The sequence below is a fragment of the Bombus flavifrons genome, chromosome 15 (assembly GCF_040668555.2).
Source record: "Bombus flavifrons isolate JBK064 chromosome 15, iyBomFlav1_principal, whole genome shotgun sequence".
Taxonomy (NCBI): Eukaryota; Metazoa; Arthropoda; class Insecta; order Hymenoptera; family Apidae; genus Bombus; species Bombus flavifrons.
The window spans coordinates 10,718,042-10,740,967 of NC_138456.1; the positions used below are offsets into that span (position 1 = coordinate 10,718,042).

General features: G+C 42.0%; 1 protein-coding gene across 3 annotated transcripts in view; it reads left to right on the forward strand.

Annotated features, from left to right (window-relative positions):
• The window catches only part of CycD (cyclin D), a 135,757-nt gene that overhangs the window by 104,545 nt on the left and 8,286 nt on the right, over positions 1-22,926 (forward strand). For all 3 annotated transcript variants that reach the window (XM_069128769.1, XM_069128768.1, XM_069128770.1), the window contains exon 6: positions 21,705-21,867. In XM_069128769.1, coding sequence (XP_068984870.1) covers positions 21,705-21,867 — 163 coding nt within the window. The remainder of the gene's footprint in view (positions 1-21,704; positions 21,868-22,926) is intronic.

Here is a 22,926-nt window from a genome sequence, read left to right on the forward strand (position 1 = left end):
GACTAGAAGTTTCGCTTTTTAACTTTGTTGACTCGGGTCATGATCTTAGATATTCCAAGATTCGCGTCACTCTGCCGATCCAAGTTGCAACAGAATGTCACGATTGACGTTCGATGAATCATAATTTTTGTTCTAGTACCGATATAAGATCTTAGAACGCGGCTCATTGAGATACGCTCGAAAACCAAATTTCCAGACACTTTCGTTGAAGATGCGCAGCGACGTCAACGATTGCTTTTATTACGAATAATTTCCCGAATAATTTCCTACGATTTCCATCAAATTGTCCGATAAAGGAAAAGAAAAATGGGTCGACAGAATGGCGAATTCGTTTTCCCATGAATCTCGGATCGCTTAAAACAATCAGGTCCTACCTTGAAACCATCTCTCGCCCGAGAAACCACCAAAGTTCCGGTGTCAAAGTGCACAGCACCGGAAATCTCCACCTTCCCAGAGTTGCTGCGAAACCTCGTCGACGGCAGGAAGGTGAGCCTGCTTGCAAAAGCTTACGGTGTAGGGTTGGAGAAAGGGGTACACAGGATACCGGGACATTTCGATGACGCAAAAATACCCATAGAGACGAATTCCGGCCGGCTGGCCCCGTGCACCACTGCAGAAGCCGCAGAAAAAGGAGGGGAGCAGGTGATGGCCAGGTGCTGGCTTTGGTATCCTGGCTCTTGCAGGGTTGCACCGGGCCCGTGCTCGACGCCCAAAGGCAGCTGCGTCTCTCAATACGACGACACAGAGAGCAACCAGTAGAGTACCCCTTTCCTTCGATCGCGAGTCAGGAAATCCCGCTGGATATCTTCCTCGGATGGATTTACCGGGCGTACGCGGACGATTCGGTTTCCTCTTCTTTACGGAGGCTGTGAAAGCGACTCGGCGCGTTTACACGTGAACAGGGAACTCGATATTCGCGCGGATGTGGGCCAGGTGCCGGGTAATTGTAGTGGAAAGCGTCACCTGTTGATCGGTTCATGTATCAGGTGCGAGTCGAGGTGATTCGATCGCAACTCGATCCAACGCTCAGGGAAGTTGTTCCGTTTTGCGACGGTGGTTCTATCGCGGATATTTATGCTAATGCGTGTTTTATAGGAGGCGAGGGAATGGGAGCTGGATAGAAGTTTGTTCAGTCGTTAACCTTTTGTACTCGGCCGATGCCTCTACAGCGAAGGTCGAAAGGTTTGCAACGATAGAGAAAGGCACGTCTGTCGATTACGTAATATAATCAAGCGATACGACATTTTGTATGTTTCTCGTTCCCCGATCACCATAAATCGGCCTCGATTTTGTCTATTTTTAAACGGAATAAATTTGCCAACTATATATATAATTACGAAGATGTTATTCGTATTCTCGAGGTCTTCGTCAAGCGTCGATACTCGATGGTTTCGTACAATATCGAACTTTTTATACTTCCATTTATCGTACATACTTGACGTTCGAAATAAGTAAATTGTATTATAGTAACAAAGAACGACGTTCGTTCTTTCGTTTTTAGAAATATAATATCGTCTACCGTCGATACGCTTGGAATCGCGTTTGAACTAGGAGAGAAAGAAGCTGCGAAGCTTCGATCCTTTCTTTTCGACTTTTATCGTATCAGGAAGACCCTTTAAATTTCTTTCTCCCATGGGTCCCTGTCCATCGAAGTCTTGCAAGTCCTTTCGAGACTCAATTTCTTGAAACCTTAGAGTCGACTTTGTTCGACTTAATTTACGAGCCTCTGTTTCTTCTTTGTTCAATTAATCGAAACTAGCGCGAACAGTCGATCGATAAGTCCAGTCTTGGAATTAACGAGTCACGTGATGTTTCTAGAAATTTTCTACTCGTTGCAAAGTAAACATTTTCCCTCTTTCTTTCTTTCCTGCGCTATTCGATCGTCGCACGACATTTTTTTACACGTTTTGCTAACGTATAATGTATACGTATAATGTAAATATACAGAAACGGAAGATTGCTGACTAAAATAACGAAAAATATCGCTAGAGAAAATAACCGGCAGTTCGTTAAAGCTATAGCGCCAATCCTTTCTCTATGTAACCACCATCACCTGTCCGTTGGTCATTATGTATGCAGATCTTGTCGCATTTCCCGTATTTAATAAACAGGACTAACGAGCCAGCCAATTTTTCCCCGCAATTATTTCGACTATTAATTATCGATTAATTTCTTTTCAAATTCCTAGTCGATCGTTAGTCCATGTACCGTATAATTCCCCGATCGTGGTTACACGAACGCCTATGGATTCGACATAGTCCGCTGCCGTTTGCGGATGTTCACCAGTCAGACGTTCGCCTTTCCTTGATGATTCTACGCGATAACAGAGCCTTGAAAGTACCGGTTAGGCACGCGATAGTTCGGTTACACTTAATCATTCTGTTTAATTCCAACTTTTAATCTACGCGAATTTTGCCCGTTTTGGAAATAACCGGTTCACTCGTATCTCCTTCCCATTCCGAAGAAGGCTTTTTTTTTCCTTTTTTAAATTTCGCATCAGTTAGCTCTTAATATTAGTCTTGGCAAAATTTTGCAAACCACCATTCTGAATCATATCTTTGCGCGGTATTCCTGGATTTATCTCCAACTCGTTTTTAGCCAACGATCGGATAATTTACGAGCACCTACACACGCGTACTTCTTAACAAAGGTTAGGAAGTTGCGAACGTTCACCTGCCTACGTTCGATTAGAAACGACACGTGTCCTGGTGCGTGCTTTTGATCGCACGTGTTGCGTGCGCTTGTCGAGTACGCGTGCTTCCGTACGCGCATCGCGCACGGAATCTCCTGGATACGCAGCCGCAATGTTTTAAAACCGGGATGCTACTTAAATCTGGAGAAAATACGTCTACAATGTCTTTGGACGGTAATACGGTTGCAAATTCGAGGCCCCATGGAATCGCTGTTCCGTGAGTTTGGATTTTTTAGCTTGTACGTAGGTGAAGGTACTTTGCTGACATATGACTTTACTGTTTTCAGCGGAAAAATAACGTATTTTTGAAATTTATTTCGCAATGAAATATTCCATAAGATTAAGAAATTTATATTCGCAGTTTATTTTCTATAAAATATTGTTTTAGTATATTTGTGAATATTCGCGCGTAACAGCGTCGTGGTATTTTTAGATTTTTAGATTGCGCGAGGCACTCGTATTCGGAGACTTTGTCAGCAAAGTAATTTCACAAATTTAAAAAATCCAGGCGTTCGTATCATCTTATTCAATATATTATTATTCGCGTTTCTCTTTTTTTAAGATTCGAAGTATTTTTCTCATATTGGATTCATAGATACGGCTTTTCTCGAGACAGTTTCTCTGTGATCGAAACGCGAGATAGAAGTTATGTGTGAATAACGTAAGACAAAATATAAGGAAATCGCGCGATTAGAGGCGCAGTAATTTTTAACAAAGATCGCAAGGCCATCGGATGCATCGATGCAAGATGCGGAACGAGACGTTCTCGAGAAACGTTATATATCGTAAACAATAATTTTATCTCCGACAATAACTTTACAAAGTTAAAAATCTCTGCGTGGTAAACGTTTATTGGCAACCGTGATATTTAAATATAGATAAATAGAACGCTCTTTATCTACATTCTACTTTAAAGTTCCAAAGATTTAAGGAGCGATCTTACGTTTGATAAACCTTTCGAAAAATTGAAAACACGTGGAAACTTGCGCAATATTTTCTGAGCCTACCTGATATATCGAGTAACCACGTATCTATCGTATCTGTTAGACTCGTTCGTACGAAACGTCTCTTGTCAAATAAAATCAAAGTTAGTTTCACCATATTTACTATATATAGAAACAATTTCTCAGAAGAAAAAAAGAAAAAAAGAAAAAAAAGTAAATAGATCGTGCGATTTTATTCAATCGCTAAACGTTATAACTAAATATTTTCAAAAGAATCGGACATGTTCGAAACTGGAAAATGATTCATACCAACGCGTGCATTCCAAACTCGTCTGGGAAGATCCGTATGCAAATGGCGAGAAGTGTACGGTCAGCACGAGTGTAAAATTCACAGTAGATGAACACGTTCGTCGTCAGACATCTGTCTCCTCGAAAACTCCTATTCGCCTCTCTCGAATATAATTTATGCACGTTTCTTAATCTATTCGTCGATTCGAACGACTGCTGGAGGAGAAGAAGAGGCTTTTTTCAAGAGGAAGGGACACGATCCGTTTCGTCTTTTCTCGGGACCAAGCTAATCTGGATAACCCGGTCGCGTTTTATTACGATGGTCGATGCGTCGCATCGTTTCGAGCCAACGGTCGACCATCTGTCGCTGCAATTAGGAGCCAGCACGCGAATTGCAAAAAGACAAGATGCGTACTGCGGCATGAAAAGGTGCTGCTTTTCACCTGTTTTATTTTTCTCTTCCTGCGTATTCGAGCAGTAAAAGGAAAATAGAAATATCGGTAAAATGGCAGATCAATTTTCGGTAAAATCGGTAAAATCTTCATTCGGCAGATCAATTTTCAATCTTCCCGCGCTATGAAAATCGTTTTGAAAGCGAAAGGGTTCGGATGATAGAAATTGGTACGGCAAATAGAAAACGGGGGTTATATATCTTTTAAATAAATTTATAAAGATACAGAATCTTCTCCTTTTCGAGCTGAAATTGTTTAATTTCAAAAAGAATAACTATTTAGAACATATTTGTCGGAGAAAGGTTGGAATTTTGGAGCGTTTCGGATAACTTTATCGATAACTCAATCAGCAATTCTCCCAACGACTAACTAACTAACTAAGTTCCCCGTAATTCACGCGAAACTGTCCTTATATATTCCTGTCCCCACTTCTCGGGTCAATCTTTGTTTTTAAGGAGAGCCATATAATCGTTCCATACCTTTATCAAGTACACGTCCCTCCCGTGACCGTGGTTACGTGCAGTGACCCCCTATGTCACTTCGAGCCCGACCCCATCGTCATAAAGTCAGATTGGAACATTAAAACTATTTCTTATTTTTATTACTCAAGTGTAGCTATAGTAAAAGTCTGGACTAGGGTATTGGAGTTTTTCCCAACATTCCAGCCGGCAAATCCCGATGTTCTTTCATCTCCGACATATTATTATTATTATTATCATAACATATTAGAAGCAACTATTCTCTAGAAATGAATTTCTTTGCTGTTCGATTTATAGTTATTGATCACCGGTTACGTGGTTCCTCCGCCTTATCTCTTTTCCTCGTCGCTTTTCATTGTTATTCCTTTGTCACGCGCTGGAAACTCTCGTTTCTTCTGCCGCTGGTGTTTCCTGGCATTTAAATTCCCCGCGGCACGTGACGCGTATGAGAAAAAGCTCGTATGCTACCGGTGACTAAATTCAAATACCACAGTTTCCCGTTCCATTGAATAGAGAGAAAGAATGGGTTTCGGATCGGCCGACACTATGTCCACCCCGGATGACGACGGTTACCGACATTGTGTTTAGTTTCAGAAAGCAACTTCTTTTTCTTTCGCTTCTCTGATGTAATTTCTTAATCACTGAAAAGAACCTGCGATTCTGATTTCTTTCGTAAACGTATGCTTTGCGATTCCGACGATATCGCAGTCGATTTTCCCATACGAAAAATGTTTCTCGTCCTTTGGATATTAAAAACTTCGAACGTCCCAAAAATTGTTCGCAACGACTCGAAAAGAAAACTCGTTTTTCTTTATTACCAATTAGCTGCTAAGACCCGTAGAACGAAACATCGCGAGGAAAATTACGCTTTCAACGTCGAAATTAAGAAGATTTTTATCGGCACAAATTTTCAGCAAACGAGCCTGCTGCGGTAAATTGTTGGAAGCATTCAGAACGGAAGGGGGCCTTTGTATATGAAATTGCAGCAGAAGAAAATTGCAGAAACGCATCCCAGAGTCGTTATCAACACATGCTACAACCTGTCGCGAGCATCGTAATACACACCTTGCGTCTTGACCAATGAAACGAGGTGTTTCCTTCCTCGACGTGGCCTACCTTAAAGCGGTCGTGCGACAGGTGCGCTTGTTCGATGCCAGCAGGTTTCCATTTCGACGGGACTGGGACGAAAGGATCGCTGGACTCCCACCGATCGAAAGAAAACTGGAATTAAATCGACCCTCCTTAAATCGCGTGAAATTGAATCTATGGAGTTAATCGCGCTTCTAGCTTTCCGGTTTCGATTTCGTTTAGCTCGATACCCAGGAATTCCTTGCATCCAGGTTTTCTACAGGTGTGCGAATAGATTTCTCCACCTTTTGTTTTGCAGTTTCTTGGGAACAGGCCCTTTTTTCTTGTTTTATTGGTAGTTACGTAAGAAAGGAATCGATTCAACGTACTTCGTCTTAATCCGTGTTTTGTCCTTAACGCGGCAAGATATGGTTATTGGGAAGAAGCTTTCAAGGATAACACAAGTTTTTCTTGGCTTCTATCTACAAAACGTAGATCCTTGATAGATTCAACGTGGATTCGCCGTTTCCTGGGTTTCCTGGATACGTTACGTTATAGCTTGTCATCGAGTTGCTCCACGACAGGTGCATCGTTTTCGCTGCACTCTATTCGCCGTGAAAGAGAAGATCTGTTACAGATTTTACAGTGATTTTAGAGAATGAAAGTCTCTAAACTTTCTGCAGCTTTTATATATTTGTACCGACCCAACTCCGCAAAAATTCCTTTAAAAAGTAAAATACCTATGCCCCGATTATCTACGCCCAAACGAATATAATTAGTCGGGCCCATGAGAAATACCATTAAGACGTGAAATACCTACCGTTCCTCGACCGGAACTTTCTCTAGCCAGTTAGAACCACATCTTCAAGGCCCCTAAAAACCTATGTTAACGCAAGAGCCAGGGATACGCGCGACTTTTGTCGTTACGTAAAAAGACCGAGAAAGGTGGGAAGAGAAATACCCGAGGGACAATAGGGACGTTAGTTTCACGAGTTAGGACGATTTCTCGGTTCTGTCCTTAATTCAGCCCGTTTGCCTATTGTTCGACGCGTCACGGAGTCGATTTTGTCGGCTTCGTAGCCGACTATTAGAAATAGTTTCGCCATGAACGAGTCGGTGGGGGCGGTGACCAGCCCGAGGCCGCGTAAACTCGCTTTTCTGGCTCGCGCACGTACCCGACCATACTCTTTATCGTTGCCTTCGACAGAAATTTAGCCGTGACGTAGCTCCACCATGAGGCTTATCCATCTTTCTTTTTTTCTTTTTCTTCTTTTCCTTTTGCTTCTTTTTTAAGAGCGTTGCTTGTTCGCGCCGTGCATATTTATACTTCTATTTTATTTAGCTTCGTGGGTGGGTGTTGAATAAATTCAGGTTCGTTCGAGCTTCGAGCATAGACCGAAGTGAAACGAGAAGGGTTGGGAAATTAGACACGGCTTGATGGATTTAGCGTGAACGTTAGTTTTCCTAGGTAACGCGGTCAATCTTCTTGGATATTGTTTGTTCGTTCTGCGAAGATAAATTTTACGATCGTTTCCATTGAGAATGGAGTAGCACGGATATATGTGCTCCAGTTTCTTTGAACGTTAAAAGGATCACATTGGGATTTGGAGATTCGAAATATTTTCAGATTTCCGCAACTAGGAACGGAAAGAGAAAAGTCATTCGGGATTTTAGAAATTTCAGAAATAGGCGAAACTCGACGCCGATTTAAACGGAATTGTTAAAACCATTCACGAAGGAAATAAAAAGCTGAAGCGAACACAGGGATATGCTGCGAAGACGCGAAGTCATAATATTCAAATGAGGCACGTGCATTTTCCCCCTTGGTGGTTGAACGCGTTACATAAAGATGAGGAAAACGGTAAATACATAGGTCGTAATGTGCAATTTGAATTCATTCACTGCCGCAATTGTGACAACTGTTTACAATGTTAACTCTGAATTTTAATGGTAAACCTACAGTGTTCCTCTTTGAAGTACGATCATTGTTCGCGTGTTATTATTCCGAAACGACGTTTATGTTAATAATAAATTTCATTTAATAAAGATTTCTCTTACTGTCATCGAGAAATTTAAACGATGGTTTATTTTATTTACTTCGGAAGTATCGAGCGAATTTTTACAACGTTACTAACGAATTGGAACGTCGCTTTCTTCGCTTTCACATTTTTCTATCCAATATTTTCCATTCCGATTCTGTTACCGTGCTATCTTTCCCTTATTGCCATCGGCCAATTTCATCGACAGTGGAGCGTAAGGTCGATGTCTGCTGCTTAATAAATTCGACTTCCTTATTCCTCCGTTAATAATCTCGAACTTCGTTCAACGGTGCGACGTTTAAATCTCCCTTTTCTCCTCAGCTTTCTAGCGTCCATTTAAACTAACCGGACCACCGACCTTGCCGCGACACATATATCTCGCCATCGCTGAAAACCGATCACGTACTTTACTTTCGTGCAAAAGACCAAAGCGAAAGAAACGAAGAGGCAATTTTGCAATTCGAGGCAAAAGCTGGAACGTGTCCCTTCGCCGATGTCGCGCAAGATGGAACAATGGGCCCAGCCCGCGAGAAATAATCGTTTTACGAACGAACAAAGATATTGCTTCGTTAACATTTCGTAATGCATCGTAGCTTGCAGGAAGTATTTTATGCGTTTAACTTCTTTCTCATTCGAGGCTGCTGCCTCCTTTACCTTTCAGGCGAGCGCAGCATTGTGCTTCTGATTTTTTTCAAACATCCCGAGAACAAAGGCAACGCGTGGTCTTAAAGGCTATGCAGATGTTATTGCAAAAACGATCATTCGTAATTTACATTTTGGTTTCGCGTGAAAGGACACGCGGGATGCGACTGTTTCTGTCGTTTAACGAAGCACCGATTCCAGGCAATAGATAGAACGAAAGCTTTCGTCAACGAAACGAAAAAATACCTACTACCGATGGTATTTCGAATATCGAAAATACCCGAAGAAGCTTCAAATTTCACAGTGTACCGTGAATTTCGTGTTCTTCGCGTTGGCCTCGAAAATCATAAGGACATTCTTTGATCTATTCTTCGAGTAAAATAGACAAACCAAAGAAGAAAAAGACATTAAATTGTTGAAAATACTGTTAGACTATTCTAGACGCAAGCGATAGTTTCCGTTAAAGATGATTTACGATCGCAAAATAAATCCGAGACAATTCCAAATATGGCGTAGCAAAGGATTTGCGAATCCGGTCACGATGATTCCATGGAAATCGAGTGCAAACTTCCGTTTGTACGAGCTACCGTGTTACACGAGGACTTGTCGCAAGGGTCCCTTGTACGAGCCCCCGATCAAACGTAGCGTCTTGGTATTTGATCTTCGTAAGCCGGATGTTCGTAAATATTGATCGAGCCAAGGCCAGATATACCGCGAGAATTGGCTTTCTAACTTCTAAAAGCAACAGCGGCTCGATTCTTTTCGTCCACGTTGGCCTCGAATGCGGATGTGACGTATCGCGGTGGATCGCACCACGTGTCGTTGGAACCGTTCTTCTCGTTTCGCAGGAAGCATCGAGACGATCGATTTCGCGGCTCCGAATCTCGTTCCATCGATTCCAAGATTTTCGCTTATTTCTTTTTAGCGGCACGCGTGACAGAAAAATGACTTAAAATTCGGTCAAAATGTTCTATTCTCGTTCTCCGCGTTCATAACGTGTTCGAGTTTGGATCGAACGAGATAATCCGTAGGTTTTACAGCAATTTGAAACAATACAAATTGTAGGAAAGGTTTCGAGGACGTGTAGTACGTCGATATTCCTTTCTCTAGCGATTTTCCGGTTACGATTTTTCCTAGTAAAGGATATTTCTCGTGGTTCTCGGAAAAATATCTAATCGGTACGACAAAAATAACACCATACGAGCGAAGAATTTCCAAGGTACGTTATACCGTCGGCTAATTAAAACGTTCATTAAAAATCGAAAACGATCGAGGCAGGAAACGATCGATCTTAGAGAAACACAAAAGCCTCGTAGTCAGAACCGAGCGTTTCTAGGAGGCACAAAGTGAATCTTAATTACGTTTTCCCGGGGTCCGCCCAACCCTCGAAAACGCGTAACAGTTGCTCGTACATCGATCCTCCTCAATTTCTTCGAATGGTATAAAATATAATTTTGGACGATGATTGGGTATGCGGGTACCCGTAGCTGGCTCACCATGGTACATCGACATTTTCCTAGAAATTGGTTCCTTCAACGTTTTATTTGATTCCAAACAAAATGATCTATTTCAATTCTCTGTATCGTATATATTATGCGTAGAATAGTTATATTCTCGTTACATTCTTAGACGTCTCTGTCTGTGTGTCTCTTTTTTTTTTTTATTATATGTATAATATTCTTACGTTATTTAATGCGATTTAAGTTAATTCCTTGCGTCATAGTGGTTTAGGAGTCTTGCACGATGAATAGCGTCGCACCTATCGAGATAAACCTGTTTCTCTACTTGTAGCGGCTTTGCGAGATTTATTTTGTTATTTTCGTTGATAAGAAGTTTGATCGAGTCGCAGAATTGACAAAGATTAAATTAAACGAAGAATTTGAAGGCCAACGAACTCGTAAGCATCGAAAATTATTTTTTTCGAATTTCTGATTAATGAATATATAATTATTCAGTAAATTGATGCAGCCGTTATAGCATCCTGTTTCTTACTTCGCTTAAGGTGTATTAAAAGACAGTGTGCGAAAGGAAGAAAAAGCAAGGCGATAGAGGAAGAATTTAAATTATATTTAAAACTAAAAACGTGGTATAAATAGCACAAAGCACGGTGATAAAGATACTTTACGATTTCCGTTCGTAAATTCAGAAAAGATTTCTCGAAAATAGTTCAGTATTAGAAGCAGTTATGCAGAAAAATGTTGGCGAAACGATGAAAATTCTGACAAAAAGCAGAGCACGTGCGGCAGGCTGAAGGAATCAGTAGTCGCTGCCAGTACCACGTCAGACACGCACGATGAGGTCACCGCCGTTCTTCTCCAAAGTGAACGTAGAAACAAGTCGGACAAGGTTGCAACAAGTTCTTTAAGAACCTCCACCATTCAGTAATAGCTTTCTAGATGAGCCATATTAAAAATTATGGTAATTTTTTAAAAGGAATTTACCTTTGGAGGATTTTATTAAAACGTTAAAAACTTGAAATTGCGATATAATTCGAAGACGATGCAATTGCTTTGTAACAACTGTTTCAAGTTTCTCTTGTCGTAAAACCAGTCGCTGTTCGTTTCGTTGGACTGTCAGTCGATTCTCGACTTTGGCACGACGAATATCTCTTCGGTGTAATTTCGTTATACGTTCTAGCGATTTATTCGTTATCTGTTTATTCTTAAACAAGCTCTTTTCGGTCCGCGAAAAATCGAAAAATATACGTTTCACGGTACAGGATGCATAAGCACATGCACAAATAAAGGTCGACATTGGAAGCAGCTGTCCCACGCGATTCCGGGAAAGGAATCGTCAGAAATACAACGATGCGTCTATCTATATACACTGCACAGCCTTCTTTCACCGTCCTAAATAAATATATAAATACGCGTATTGAAAATATTCATTTCAAATTTAAATTTGCTCGAGCAAGTCTCTCCGATGGGGTGAATATATGAAAAATTGAAGCGGAATTTAGATAACGAAGTGGCAAATTCTTCCCATCGCGATGAGCGTTATCGTATTTCAAAAGGTTTTATTTCTTATACACATTTCTCGCGTGTAATTTCCAAAGCTCCTTGTTCCTCCAAAGTCCGGCGTTTATTCTTTCTCGACAATCCACACCAGCTGACCTATATTCTTTAACAATCGACTTTCCATCGACGCACAAACACCAACAAAATCTTTAAAAATCTACCCTTCGATGAAGACTATCTAAAAATCCACCTAAACAGTTCAAACTCTCAATCACCGTGACGAACCTAATTCAAGCTTAGAAGAGGGTGTTTCGAAAAGCTTCAGGCGCCAGTGTCGAACAACGGACACCGAATGGTCGAAGAAACGCCATGGTTTCCCTCTGGTGTCTCGCGTCCATATCTCACCAAGAGTGCCGATAAAGGCGGCGAAAGAAGAGAGAACGAGAGAATGACTATTCCGGTAGGGTGGCGCGTTACCGATGTAGACGAGAGTCTCTTACGTGCGAAAAAGGACCAGTCGTATTCTCCGGTAATCGGAGCAGATGTCCTGCAGAAAAAAAGATCGTGAGAGAAAGAGAGAGAAAGAGAGAGAGGGAGAGACAGTTCCTGGAAGTGGCACTGGCCAGCGTTAAACGACGCAGCCATAGATGGCTACTAGAAGGACCAGAAAACGACCCCTCGAGCGCCGTTTCGAAGAGGGTCCTTTCCTCTCCCTGGGAATGCCTTACGCCCATGGAGGGCTAAGGAATGCGCGGACGGTGATTCTGCTTTTTGTTGCCAGTTACGCTGAGAGAAGGAGCCCTCTATACCTTGGCCTTTTGTACTTTATTTTTGGCCAGAATGGTAAACACCTTGCTCACAGGCGCCGCCCTTCGATCCTGCGTCATTCTTTCTCCCCTCTTTCTCCTTCCAATCGAAAGGAGACTTCTCTCCACCGTTCCACGTCGCCTCGTTTTCTACCTTTTCTTCTCACTTTCTCTCCGGCTCTCTCTTCCCTCCACGGATTCCCTCTGCCCTTCCATCCACTCGGTGTCCCAACTGTTTGACCCATTCAGCTCCGCGCGATGGTGCTGCCATCTATCGAACCTATCGATCATTCTATTGTACTCCTTTTTGTATTTATTTAGATTCTCGGTCCTTTTTAGCGAGCATGGTTCAACGAACGGATGAGAATCCTCGTTTGGTGGATGAGGAATTTTTATCGCTCGCTTCTTTTTGCGTTACGAGGGAAATAAAAAGGTTCGTTAACCCTCTGTATGCGTTGCTATTCATTTATCCATACATATATGGAATATAATTAAGCGGAATGTTACTATATCCTAGAGATAAATAGGTGATCTATATGTCGCAGCACGGATGATACATCAGCGTGGTATCATACGTTATACCACGGTAGCCGGAAAATTATAGATCGAAGCAAAAAAGTCTACGGGATAATAAAACGCGCGTATAGATTTTTAATAGGAAATACTTGCTCCGCGACTTACTCGATACCCTACATTCATAAAATTTACATCCCGTTATCTTATCGTCCATCCTACGATACGTCCACTTACTACGTTTACACTTTATTGCTCACGAAATACAGGGTGTTTCGGGAATCTACGTCTGTTTATCTACGGCTCTGTTTACTAAGTTTACATCTTATTGCTCACAAAATACACGGTGTTTCGAGAATCTACGACTGTTTATCTTCGTCCAGGCATCTTCCTTTTTTTTTTTTTTTTTTTTTTTTTTTTAATTAAACTACCTGATAAGCCCTTAGATTTTTTTCTTCAATTTCCCACGAGACTAGTGTTTCTCGGGACACCCGATGCACAACATCGGCGTCTACCTTTTCGTTGCAGGCCACCTCCTATCGATTCCTCATTGCGAACCAGATAAATCGGACCTCGGTTTCTCGGAACCGGCCAGGTAATGGCAGGGACGTAACCCTCCGCGTTTCTCCTCTCAAGGAAACCTATTGTCCGTTAGCTTTGTTGCTCGCTTTCGCCGTTTCCGTCGCTCGGCCTGTCTAGAATTCGGGCCGCTCTCGTTGGCAAAAATTAATCGCAGCCACGGAATCTCCTCCCTTCCCACCTTCTCGTTTTCTTTTTTTCCGCGTTACGCGATATACCGTTTTCGTTATTCTTTGGTAGCGTAAACATTCTATTTTTGCATCCCTATTTTTCCTTGTTAAATCGCTGTCATTTATCGATAAAAGTAAAAATGAAAGTACACGAATTTAGCCGAAGTATCGAAAATTGTGCAACTTCCGCGATACCCTTTCTGTCGACGCTCACCACCTGTCGCACTGATTCCACCCTCCGTTCGTCATCTGGAACTTGGAAAGTTGATGATTTTCGAAAACGGAAAATTAAGTAACGTTCTGCCACATGGAGCCGTGTAATTACAACAAAATAACCATAATTACTACGCGACTCCACTATCACCGCGTTTTATCCGATTTCACACGATGTCTTATCTCTGTGAAGCAACATATGTCAGAGTAATTTATCCTGTGTTTCGTCGACTGATATATCAGCGGTTTAAATTGCGTTGTGAATGTACAGAGGTTAATTTTCCCAAGTACAGATGGAATTTGCCTATGGAAGTAATTGTTATCGAAATCCGAGGAAAGATAGTTTATAATATTAATATAATTACTAATATTAATTACTAATTGTTAATATAACATCTACCGTGAAAGAGTCGATCGTCCACAGAGAAATAAAAAGGGCAATTCTTACGTACGATGAAATTAATAGGCGACGCGTGAATGTATAGATCTCAGATCGTTGTACTATGATTTAATCGCGTTGAAAATAATTGGAACAACGAAGCGAGGATTAATCAAGCCGCTACGTTCGACTCGACGAATCGGAAACGCCATCTTCGTTGGAATCGGTGACGAGAAGCTGATGACGTAGATCCAATTCAGGTTGGGTCCGAAGTTGAACTAATAGCCGGATAGCCGTTAACGTAAACAAGTATCGATAGTAGTAAGGCCAGCGATAAAGGGGTGATTTCTCAATAGGTAGATCTAGTAAATAACAGCCGTTATTTTCAGAGCCTGTTACGTCGAATAAGCATTTCTCGGATATCTACGATCTTATCGTTAGGCTTCTACGATCGGCTCTTTAACATAATTGTACATCGACTTTAATTACGATCATTGTTATTATAGGTCTTATAGTTCCTTCGATAACATCAGAAATTGGTTGCTGCATACCACAGATATCTGCATGACTAAGTTTTTAAAAGCCACACGGTATAAGTCGTTAAAGAACCGCGTTCTTTCTACGTCCAGTAATTTCTCATTAACTTCGTAAATATCTACATAAAATGGAGCAACATATCCTTCGCTGCTAGTGACTTATTTATGCGCTTTTCATTACCAAAAGAAACTCTGTACTTAATTAACGCGCGTGATTAAAATTTCTGTTTCGCCAAGCAACTGATATTCGTAGATTCGGTGTGTACGTCTTTCGATCGTTTTCAAATTTTTACTACGACCGACAACCAATGAAATTTCGAAACGTTTCGCGTAACTACGAGCATTCGAATACTTTCGCGAGATCGCGCGTATATTTTCGATCGTATTATCGAATAATTCTTGGTAGTATCATCGAGCCTTTGATCAAATTTTGCGTTGTTCGTACTTTCTCTCCGGTTAGTTTAATTCGATCGGCAGATAATAATCGTAAGCTATGGTTTCGAGTCCTGCCAGACGAGACCGCAGAGGGTTAAATTGCACGTGGATCACGCGTGCACACGCGTTGCGTCATTCGTGCGTGCGCATGCGTGCACGTCTACGCAAAGTAGGTACGCGTACACACGATACGCACTACCGCAATACCATGAATACCCAGTAGCGTATCAAGTTGTTCTCCTCACCCTCGTACAACTTGTACATTTTTTACGCGCAACTTCTGTTAAAGCCTTGAACGTGACTTGGTTTACGATGCAGCTATATTTTGCTCTTTCTCGCGTTACATTTTCGCGTCGTACTCGGCTAACGTAAGTCTTAGTAACGTAATACGTAGAACGAACAATAATATTCGTTATCGCTTGTCTGATTTTCTTCCAGCTGCTTTTATCGGCTAAACTTAAATCATTTGTTATTACAAAGAATCGCGGATACTTTGTACAAATATTAGAAACTCCGGGAAAACTTGCGTCGACTTTTGGTCAGGTTAAGACGGAAAAGGGAAAATTATGCGACCAAGACGTAGAAGAAAACGCAGTTCAGTTTTATTGCTCGAAATTCTCAACCTTTGTTTTTAAAGACTCGTTAATGCCTGCTGAGTTATTCTTTCGCCCATTTGGCGTTCTACCTGATGCCATATGCAACGCTCTCTGTTTTCTGTTGGAAAAAAACCGGCCTGTAGATAATACTTCGACGGTAGATGGCTGACAGTGGCATGTCAATGTAGTTAGAAATTATTCCAAGACAGCTACTGTAAATATACGAATTTATGTTGTGGAATAATTCATTATGTACGAATTCCTGCATTAGCATCGATTAGAATGTATTACAACTATTTTTAGGCATTTTATACCGTTCCTCGATAAATTAGAATTGCCTGCGATTGGAATGCAAATATTTCTAAAAAATTCAAGCCTGCTGCGATAATCTTCCACATAACCTCTTATCTTCTTTGCATGGAATGCGTCCATTCCGGACGTTGGCAATCAGCTTTTCTATTCTCGCTTTGTCAACCGGTCCGAACCAGTTGCCGAGATTTTTCGAGACGAGCACGTTCTTCTCTTCCTGGTCCTCCCCTCCTTTTTTTCCATCGATCGATGAATTATTACTCATTGCAAATAGTACCAAGCATATACTCGCAAGGTATTTCCCTTACGTACTGTTTCGCGTACTTTTGCTGGCCAAATAAACGATACGTTACGTATTTCGTTATCGAAGCTCATGGAACATACCGAAGAAATATGTCGAACATTCCTTCGACATTCGGCAGCTCAGTTGTTATTCCAGTATTTATTTAAGCACTTTAGCCGTAAATTCTTCTCGACTCGAATAGCTTTAAAACGTAGAAAATATTGTAAAATAATCGTAAATATAAAACGATATGAAATAGTATAAAGCGATATAAATATAAAATATAGAATCGACGATCGCTTGATCCAATAATATTCTTCTTCTTTGTCGTTCGATGTATGGTCCTTTTAATCGAGGTTACGTTCCTGTTTCCACTGTACACGTTTATTACAACAGCCATTTGCACCTGTGGACATACCATATGTGTAGAACTCGAATATTCCACGTCTCACAGCGTGCTCCTTCTTCTTTCTGTTTCAAGCTCGGTGTCGACTTTCTCTCTCGATTTCGTGGTCGATAACGCATATCGAGCCGGTAGAAAGCCAACAGGAAGTTCAACTAAATGATAATAAAGCGATATTGGCCACTCGATATGCTCACTCGGTGCATTTCTTGCCTTTACCTTACTTTTCCCCTTTTCGCGACTTTTCATACTCATTCGCATCAAACAATCGCACATTTTCCGAACGAAAAATAACGTGCCTACCTCGTCTCTACGTCTTGTGTATGTGTATGTGTAATTGATAAATTCATCAGCCTATCCATTAGCGATAATTGGTCTGTTTTATCGTTATAATTTTTATGCATTTACGGGCCATTTAAATGCGCGAAAATGTACAAAATTCGCATAAATATAAGAAGTAGAATATTCTTTGTAACGCTTAGCAGGTGCCATGAACGATTGGTCATGTTCGATCGCATTAGCTGTGTTTATAACGATATAAATTTCCATAACCATCTGCAACCTAGTGATAACAATAAACGTTGCACCGCGTCACGAGTCGAACGATCAAACGTCAGTCCTAGCTCGAGAGATATTTTCAAGTGGCGCAGCAACTCCACACAGCGAGTCATCGATTCTAAACGCCATCTTCGAACAAATTGCCCTGGAAGCATGACGAACACGTTCGCGTTTCCCTTCGCACCACAACTCGCCATCGAACGCCATCCGATTCCATTTAATCGGACGAGGCACCAGATAGACAGGGTAGAAGTATACCAGGTGTTGCACAAAGATCGGTCAGTAACTTGAATATAAATCCTAAAACCTGCTCTTCCGAAGAAAGCAAAAAGATCACCGCCGTAATTTACTTGCAAATTATTTTCTGCCAAATGCTTTCCGTAACGCTGCCTCCGCCGCTCGAACGACTCGTGCCCAAATTTCTAGCGAACCTTCTTGAAACACCCTGTACACAAGTACACAGACGTAAAGGGAGAAGGGAAGAAAAAAGAACGAGGGGCTCTAACATTCCAACGAAGCAGACCTCGTCCTCTCGTGAGAACCCGGTTTCCTAGGCTATGGCCGTCGTGGAAAAATGCAAATGCACAAGTGCAACCGCGGCGACGTTGCATCATCTAACACGCGGGCTCACGCTCGCACCACGACACCAGATATTCCAAAAGGAAATAATAAAACGAAACAAGGAAGAGGAGGAGGAGGATACGAGGCTCGTCCGAAGGCAGCCAAAGACCGAGGCGCAGCGACTTGTCTCGCCTATGTACAACGTCGTCGTCGTCGTCGTCGTCGTCGTTACGCCGCGCCGTGGCTCTCACCGAGATCATCGACGATCGAGAAAACGCAACCGGCGAGTTGCTTTATAAATAGTAAAACGTGGTATCCCTGAAGCGGATCGTTGGCCTCCCGCGGGATCGTTACGTTTACGCTCGCGTACGCATCGTACCGTGGCGTGCGTAGCCCCGGCGCATCGCGTCGTTGCACCGTCACGCATTCCGTGACACACCACTGCTGTATGTACTTACGCGACCATCCACGAGATATTACGGAGCGTACCCTCTTTCTTCTGCGATTCCCGATCACCGCGAAAGCGACCGCCGCCGCGTCGTGGGGCTGGCCAGTCACTCCGTATGGAAGGGCAACTTCTTTTTTTGAAAGAGTATGGCGTAGTAGAACCTACGCTGTTCAGGTTTCTACCTTGTGAGCGTTGTACTACTCGAACGAGTCGATACAGGAAGGCTCCGGTGCACGTACGCGTTGTATTATTCGAACGTTTCGTCATTAGGAGGTTCTATCGCACGGTATATCGCTATACGAATGACTCGATCGATACGTGTTTCTGTACGACGAGCGAATTTATGAAAATAAGTCGTTGGTTTTTTGGCAATCGAATATTAGTCGTGTACTGCGTGCGCAGTGATCGCAACACCGTCGTTTTCATCCAAGCAAAGAGACGAAAATGAAACTATTCATTGGGGAATCGAAGAACGATTGAGTTACATAGAAAATTTAAAGCGTTATTCGATGATAATGTACACGTGTATATGTATCGATGGTAATATTTAAAATTCTATTGAACGAACGAAACTTCCTGTACCATCGTCCGAATGATTTTCGTCGCGTCGCGTGGAGGAGCTGTCGACTGTCTGCACGGTGGGTGCAGCTATCGACTCCGACGCTACTTGAGAATCGCGGCTGGCTGCCGCGTAAAAATCACGCCTATACCACTGCGCGCCGCCGTCTTTGTTTCATTCACTGGCACTGCGTGTCGCGTTACGAGCATATACGCACGCACTCGAGTATAAAGCTTCGCCTTCTCGTGTGTAAGTGGTCGATCGAAGAGGTGAAACGAGCAAGAAGACGATAAGCTTCCGTAAAATAAACCGGCAAGATCCGAGAAATCCTTGGAAGACCAAAGAAACTCTGATAGTTAACCCGTTAACTCGTGCTGATTACCAGTATTATTTTCCATGCACAAAATATGTAAAATGATTTATAGTTTCAAACGTTCTTTAATTCTTAACCAGCTGACGTTATTTCCATTTTCCTAAAGTTTTAATTTCACACCTGAGGAAAAGTATCCGGCTAAGAAGTAGCTCGGGTAACAGACTAAAAAAGCCGCTTTCTTCCGTTTCGTACGTGTACCACCAGTATATCCGCGGCTATTTCATTGAAAAATACAATTCGATGGTTCTCTGTGGAATTTCGTTTCGAATGATCGATTTGACGTAGTTAGAAAGCGGTTGATTTAAAAACTCGATCAATGTTTTAGATAAGATTTAGAAATTTAGACTTCGATTAATAGATCGACAAATCGCCGTATGGAAAAAGTAACGAACGAGCAAGTGGATTAGTTTAAAAAAATTCGTTTCTCTCGATTCTCCGAAGTACGTGCTCCGAACGCTGCTGAATCCGAAGGAACAGTCGATCACAGCGATCGACGTTCCGAACCTTCGCCTCTTCGCCATAGCTTTCCTAATATCGATCAAAGATATTCCATGACCATCGAACAGGGACATTGTTAACAGGAGGATGCTAACGACGATTCATTAAGAAACGCGATGCCACGAGGCCATCGCGCTTTATTTGGTGAACGTACGAAAGCCATACGGCGTGGCACGGACACGTCACGTCGCGCCGTTTCGTAAGAGACTTTCAGAACCTTGAGTAGTAGCGTATATACCCACCGAATTCAATGGACTTTTAATCAAGCCGAAGGACGCGTAGTACTCCACGTAGTATAGCCGCCGTGTAATTTCACGGTCGAGAGAAAACGAGGGTACTACGACGTACTCGAGCGAGCAGCTCATCCGCGAGAACGGAAAGGAAACAGAGAGCGGTACGTGTACACTGTGCACGGTTACTACGATCGGGACGACGATACACGCGCGGCGAGCAACTAACGCGTCTACCCGTTTGCATGCAAACTTAAATCGGCTATTCCTCGATAACTGGGAATATTCAATGCGTGTAATATTTTTTGATTCACGGTTCTCAAGATTTTATGTAACAGAGACATTTTCGTTTAACTCTTATGGCTGTTTGTAATTAATTTTTTTTTTTTTTTGTTAGAAGAAGAGGAATTGTTAATGTTGGAGTTTGTTTGAAATTTGGAATGTTAATAGCGTATACAGTGATTTAAGGTCGAAGGTATTTGAACAGTCGGTTGGCTGGATAAGATTCATAGCGATGTGAGCGAGTTCGCTGCTAGTTTTTATAAAGTGCTGCGCGTTTATTATTGCAAGGATATTATTATGTTGCTTCGTGTCGTGAAAACGTATCGCGTATAATATCGCCTATTTAATCATTCTTGCAAGTTCAGATTATCCTAATCGATATATAACAGAATACAACGTGTAAAGCCATCGTGCGGGATCTTCCATGCGAGAATTTATCTTTAATACGTCTATAATTATTTGAAAAGTATAAACAAATGAAGTAACGATATTAGAACTTGACGTCAAGTTTAAAAAGAAATTCTCGCGTAATAGTACGTTCGAACGACTTTAACGTTCGCCTCGATTACGTTTCGACATAACGGATCTCGCGATAGCGTACTCGATACTTGCGAAACGTTCGATACGGCTACTGATATTAGAAACGTCCGATATGCAAATTGGCAAGTGCAAGAATAAACACGGAAAGTGAAGGATGCCCGGTGTATCGAACGTGTAATACGAAGGGTGTTCGGTGTTATCGACGATGTAAAGCATGTAACGTAAAGGATATTCACCGCATTAAACGCGTAACACGTGGAATTCCTCGTATTCTCATCACGCGTTGCGTGAAGTATCTTAATACGTGATACGAAATATCTAAAAGTAATTTTAAACGGGGGAAACTGCTGTCTAAAATTCGATCGTCCATCTTACGTTCGAATTACTCCATGCATATTCGACTTTTAAAATATGAAACTGGTACCATGATTTATAAGGAAATTCCTAGTTCCTTCCCATGCAAGCGAACATCCAAAATATCATCCAGAATAATTGCCGACTCTTTCTCCTATGACCGAATATTCGAAATTGACCAATATATCGAATTGATTCTCTCCACAAAAGGGTCTACCAGTGATGATACATTAAATCCATGCTACACACACAAACCAACGATCTATTTACAGAACATGAAAAATCCCGAACAAAAACCTATCTATTCAATCTCCAATGCAGCTTAGAGAGTCATCGTCTTATCTGTTCTCACGCATCGCCGTATTACACCCACCAACTACCCACGTCTAACCCCTTCAAACCTATTCCCCGAAGTAGAAAATTCCTTCGAAGAAAACTTCCGCCAACGTAACGCTAATGTAACGAGATTGGATGATGCGATCGTCTAAACCGCGTTCTCGTCTGGATGATTGTTGCAGAGGTGGGAGCAGTTGGTCGTCTCGAAGCTGAAATGGGAATTGTCCGCCGTAACACCCGGTGACTTCCTGATGCACATCCTGAGCAGACTGCCGGTGCCACGTACCTGGGACCCGGTGATGGTCAGGAGGCACGCGCAGACCTTCATCGCCCTCAGCGCCAGAGGTGAGAAACGATCAGGATTACCGACCTCTGCATATGTATTTATGTGTGTGGGATGAGCGTGCATGGCGAATGCGTGCCCGCTGTACCGTGGAAAATTCGAAGGAACAAAGGTAAATGACGAACGATGATTTTTAACTCTGGCAACGTGTAACCCCGTTCACGGGGGAAAATTCGAATTCAGGCTTGTAGGAGGATCGAGTGGATCGAGTGCGTTTGCCTGCGGTTGTTCTAAGATTTCTGGCTTTCGGAATTATTTGATTTAGGAATTTTCCATCCGCAAATCTTCCGTTTAGGAATTTTTCCATGGGATGAGAAGGGTGTGACTGTGAAAGTTATATTTAGACGTTGAAGACGTTAAAGTTGATTTGACCCTTTCGCGACCGCCTTCTATGGAAATAGTCGCACGTGTTCACAGCCCAAGTTTCGAACTTTTAAATATAATTATATTACATATATTTTTAAATATTACGTAATAGTAAAACACGCCAAGCGGCTTTTAGAACGCGTCACGCACGTACATATAACGCTGGACAGAGACTAGATCGCCTCTTGCTGCCAACCACTCGTCGCTCATATACAGTAGACTGGCGTATAACGCGGTTAATGCGTTACGCGCTATATAAATTCGCGTTGTAGGAATTTGCGTTGTAAGAACTCGCGTTATGCGGGAGTCTACTGTATACGTGACGTATCATATGGTTAGCTGTTCCACGCACCATTTACGTTTACAGTTTCCATCGAACGATCTGTAATTGTAACGCGTCGTAAGACCAGCGACGACTCGTCGTTGTTTATAACATAGTACCTCGAACGAGAACGAATAAGATATCACGCATGTATCCTAAAGAAAATTAAAACACGATATGCCGCATATGTGTGACGCGTACTAACGAAAGAGTAAAAATTTTCCTGGTAACCAACATGCGTCGCCAGTGACTCACGCCTCTTTAAAAATGTTAATTAAAATCCATGTTTATTTTGTCTATCTGTTTGAAATACGCTTAATTACTTCTTGTCTGTTTTTTACAACCGTCTCTTATTTTCTGTGGAGATAACAGA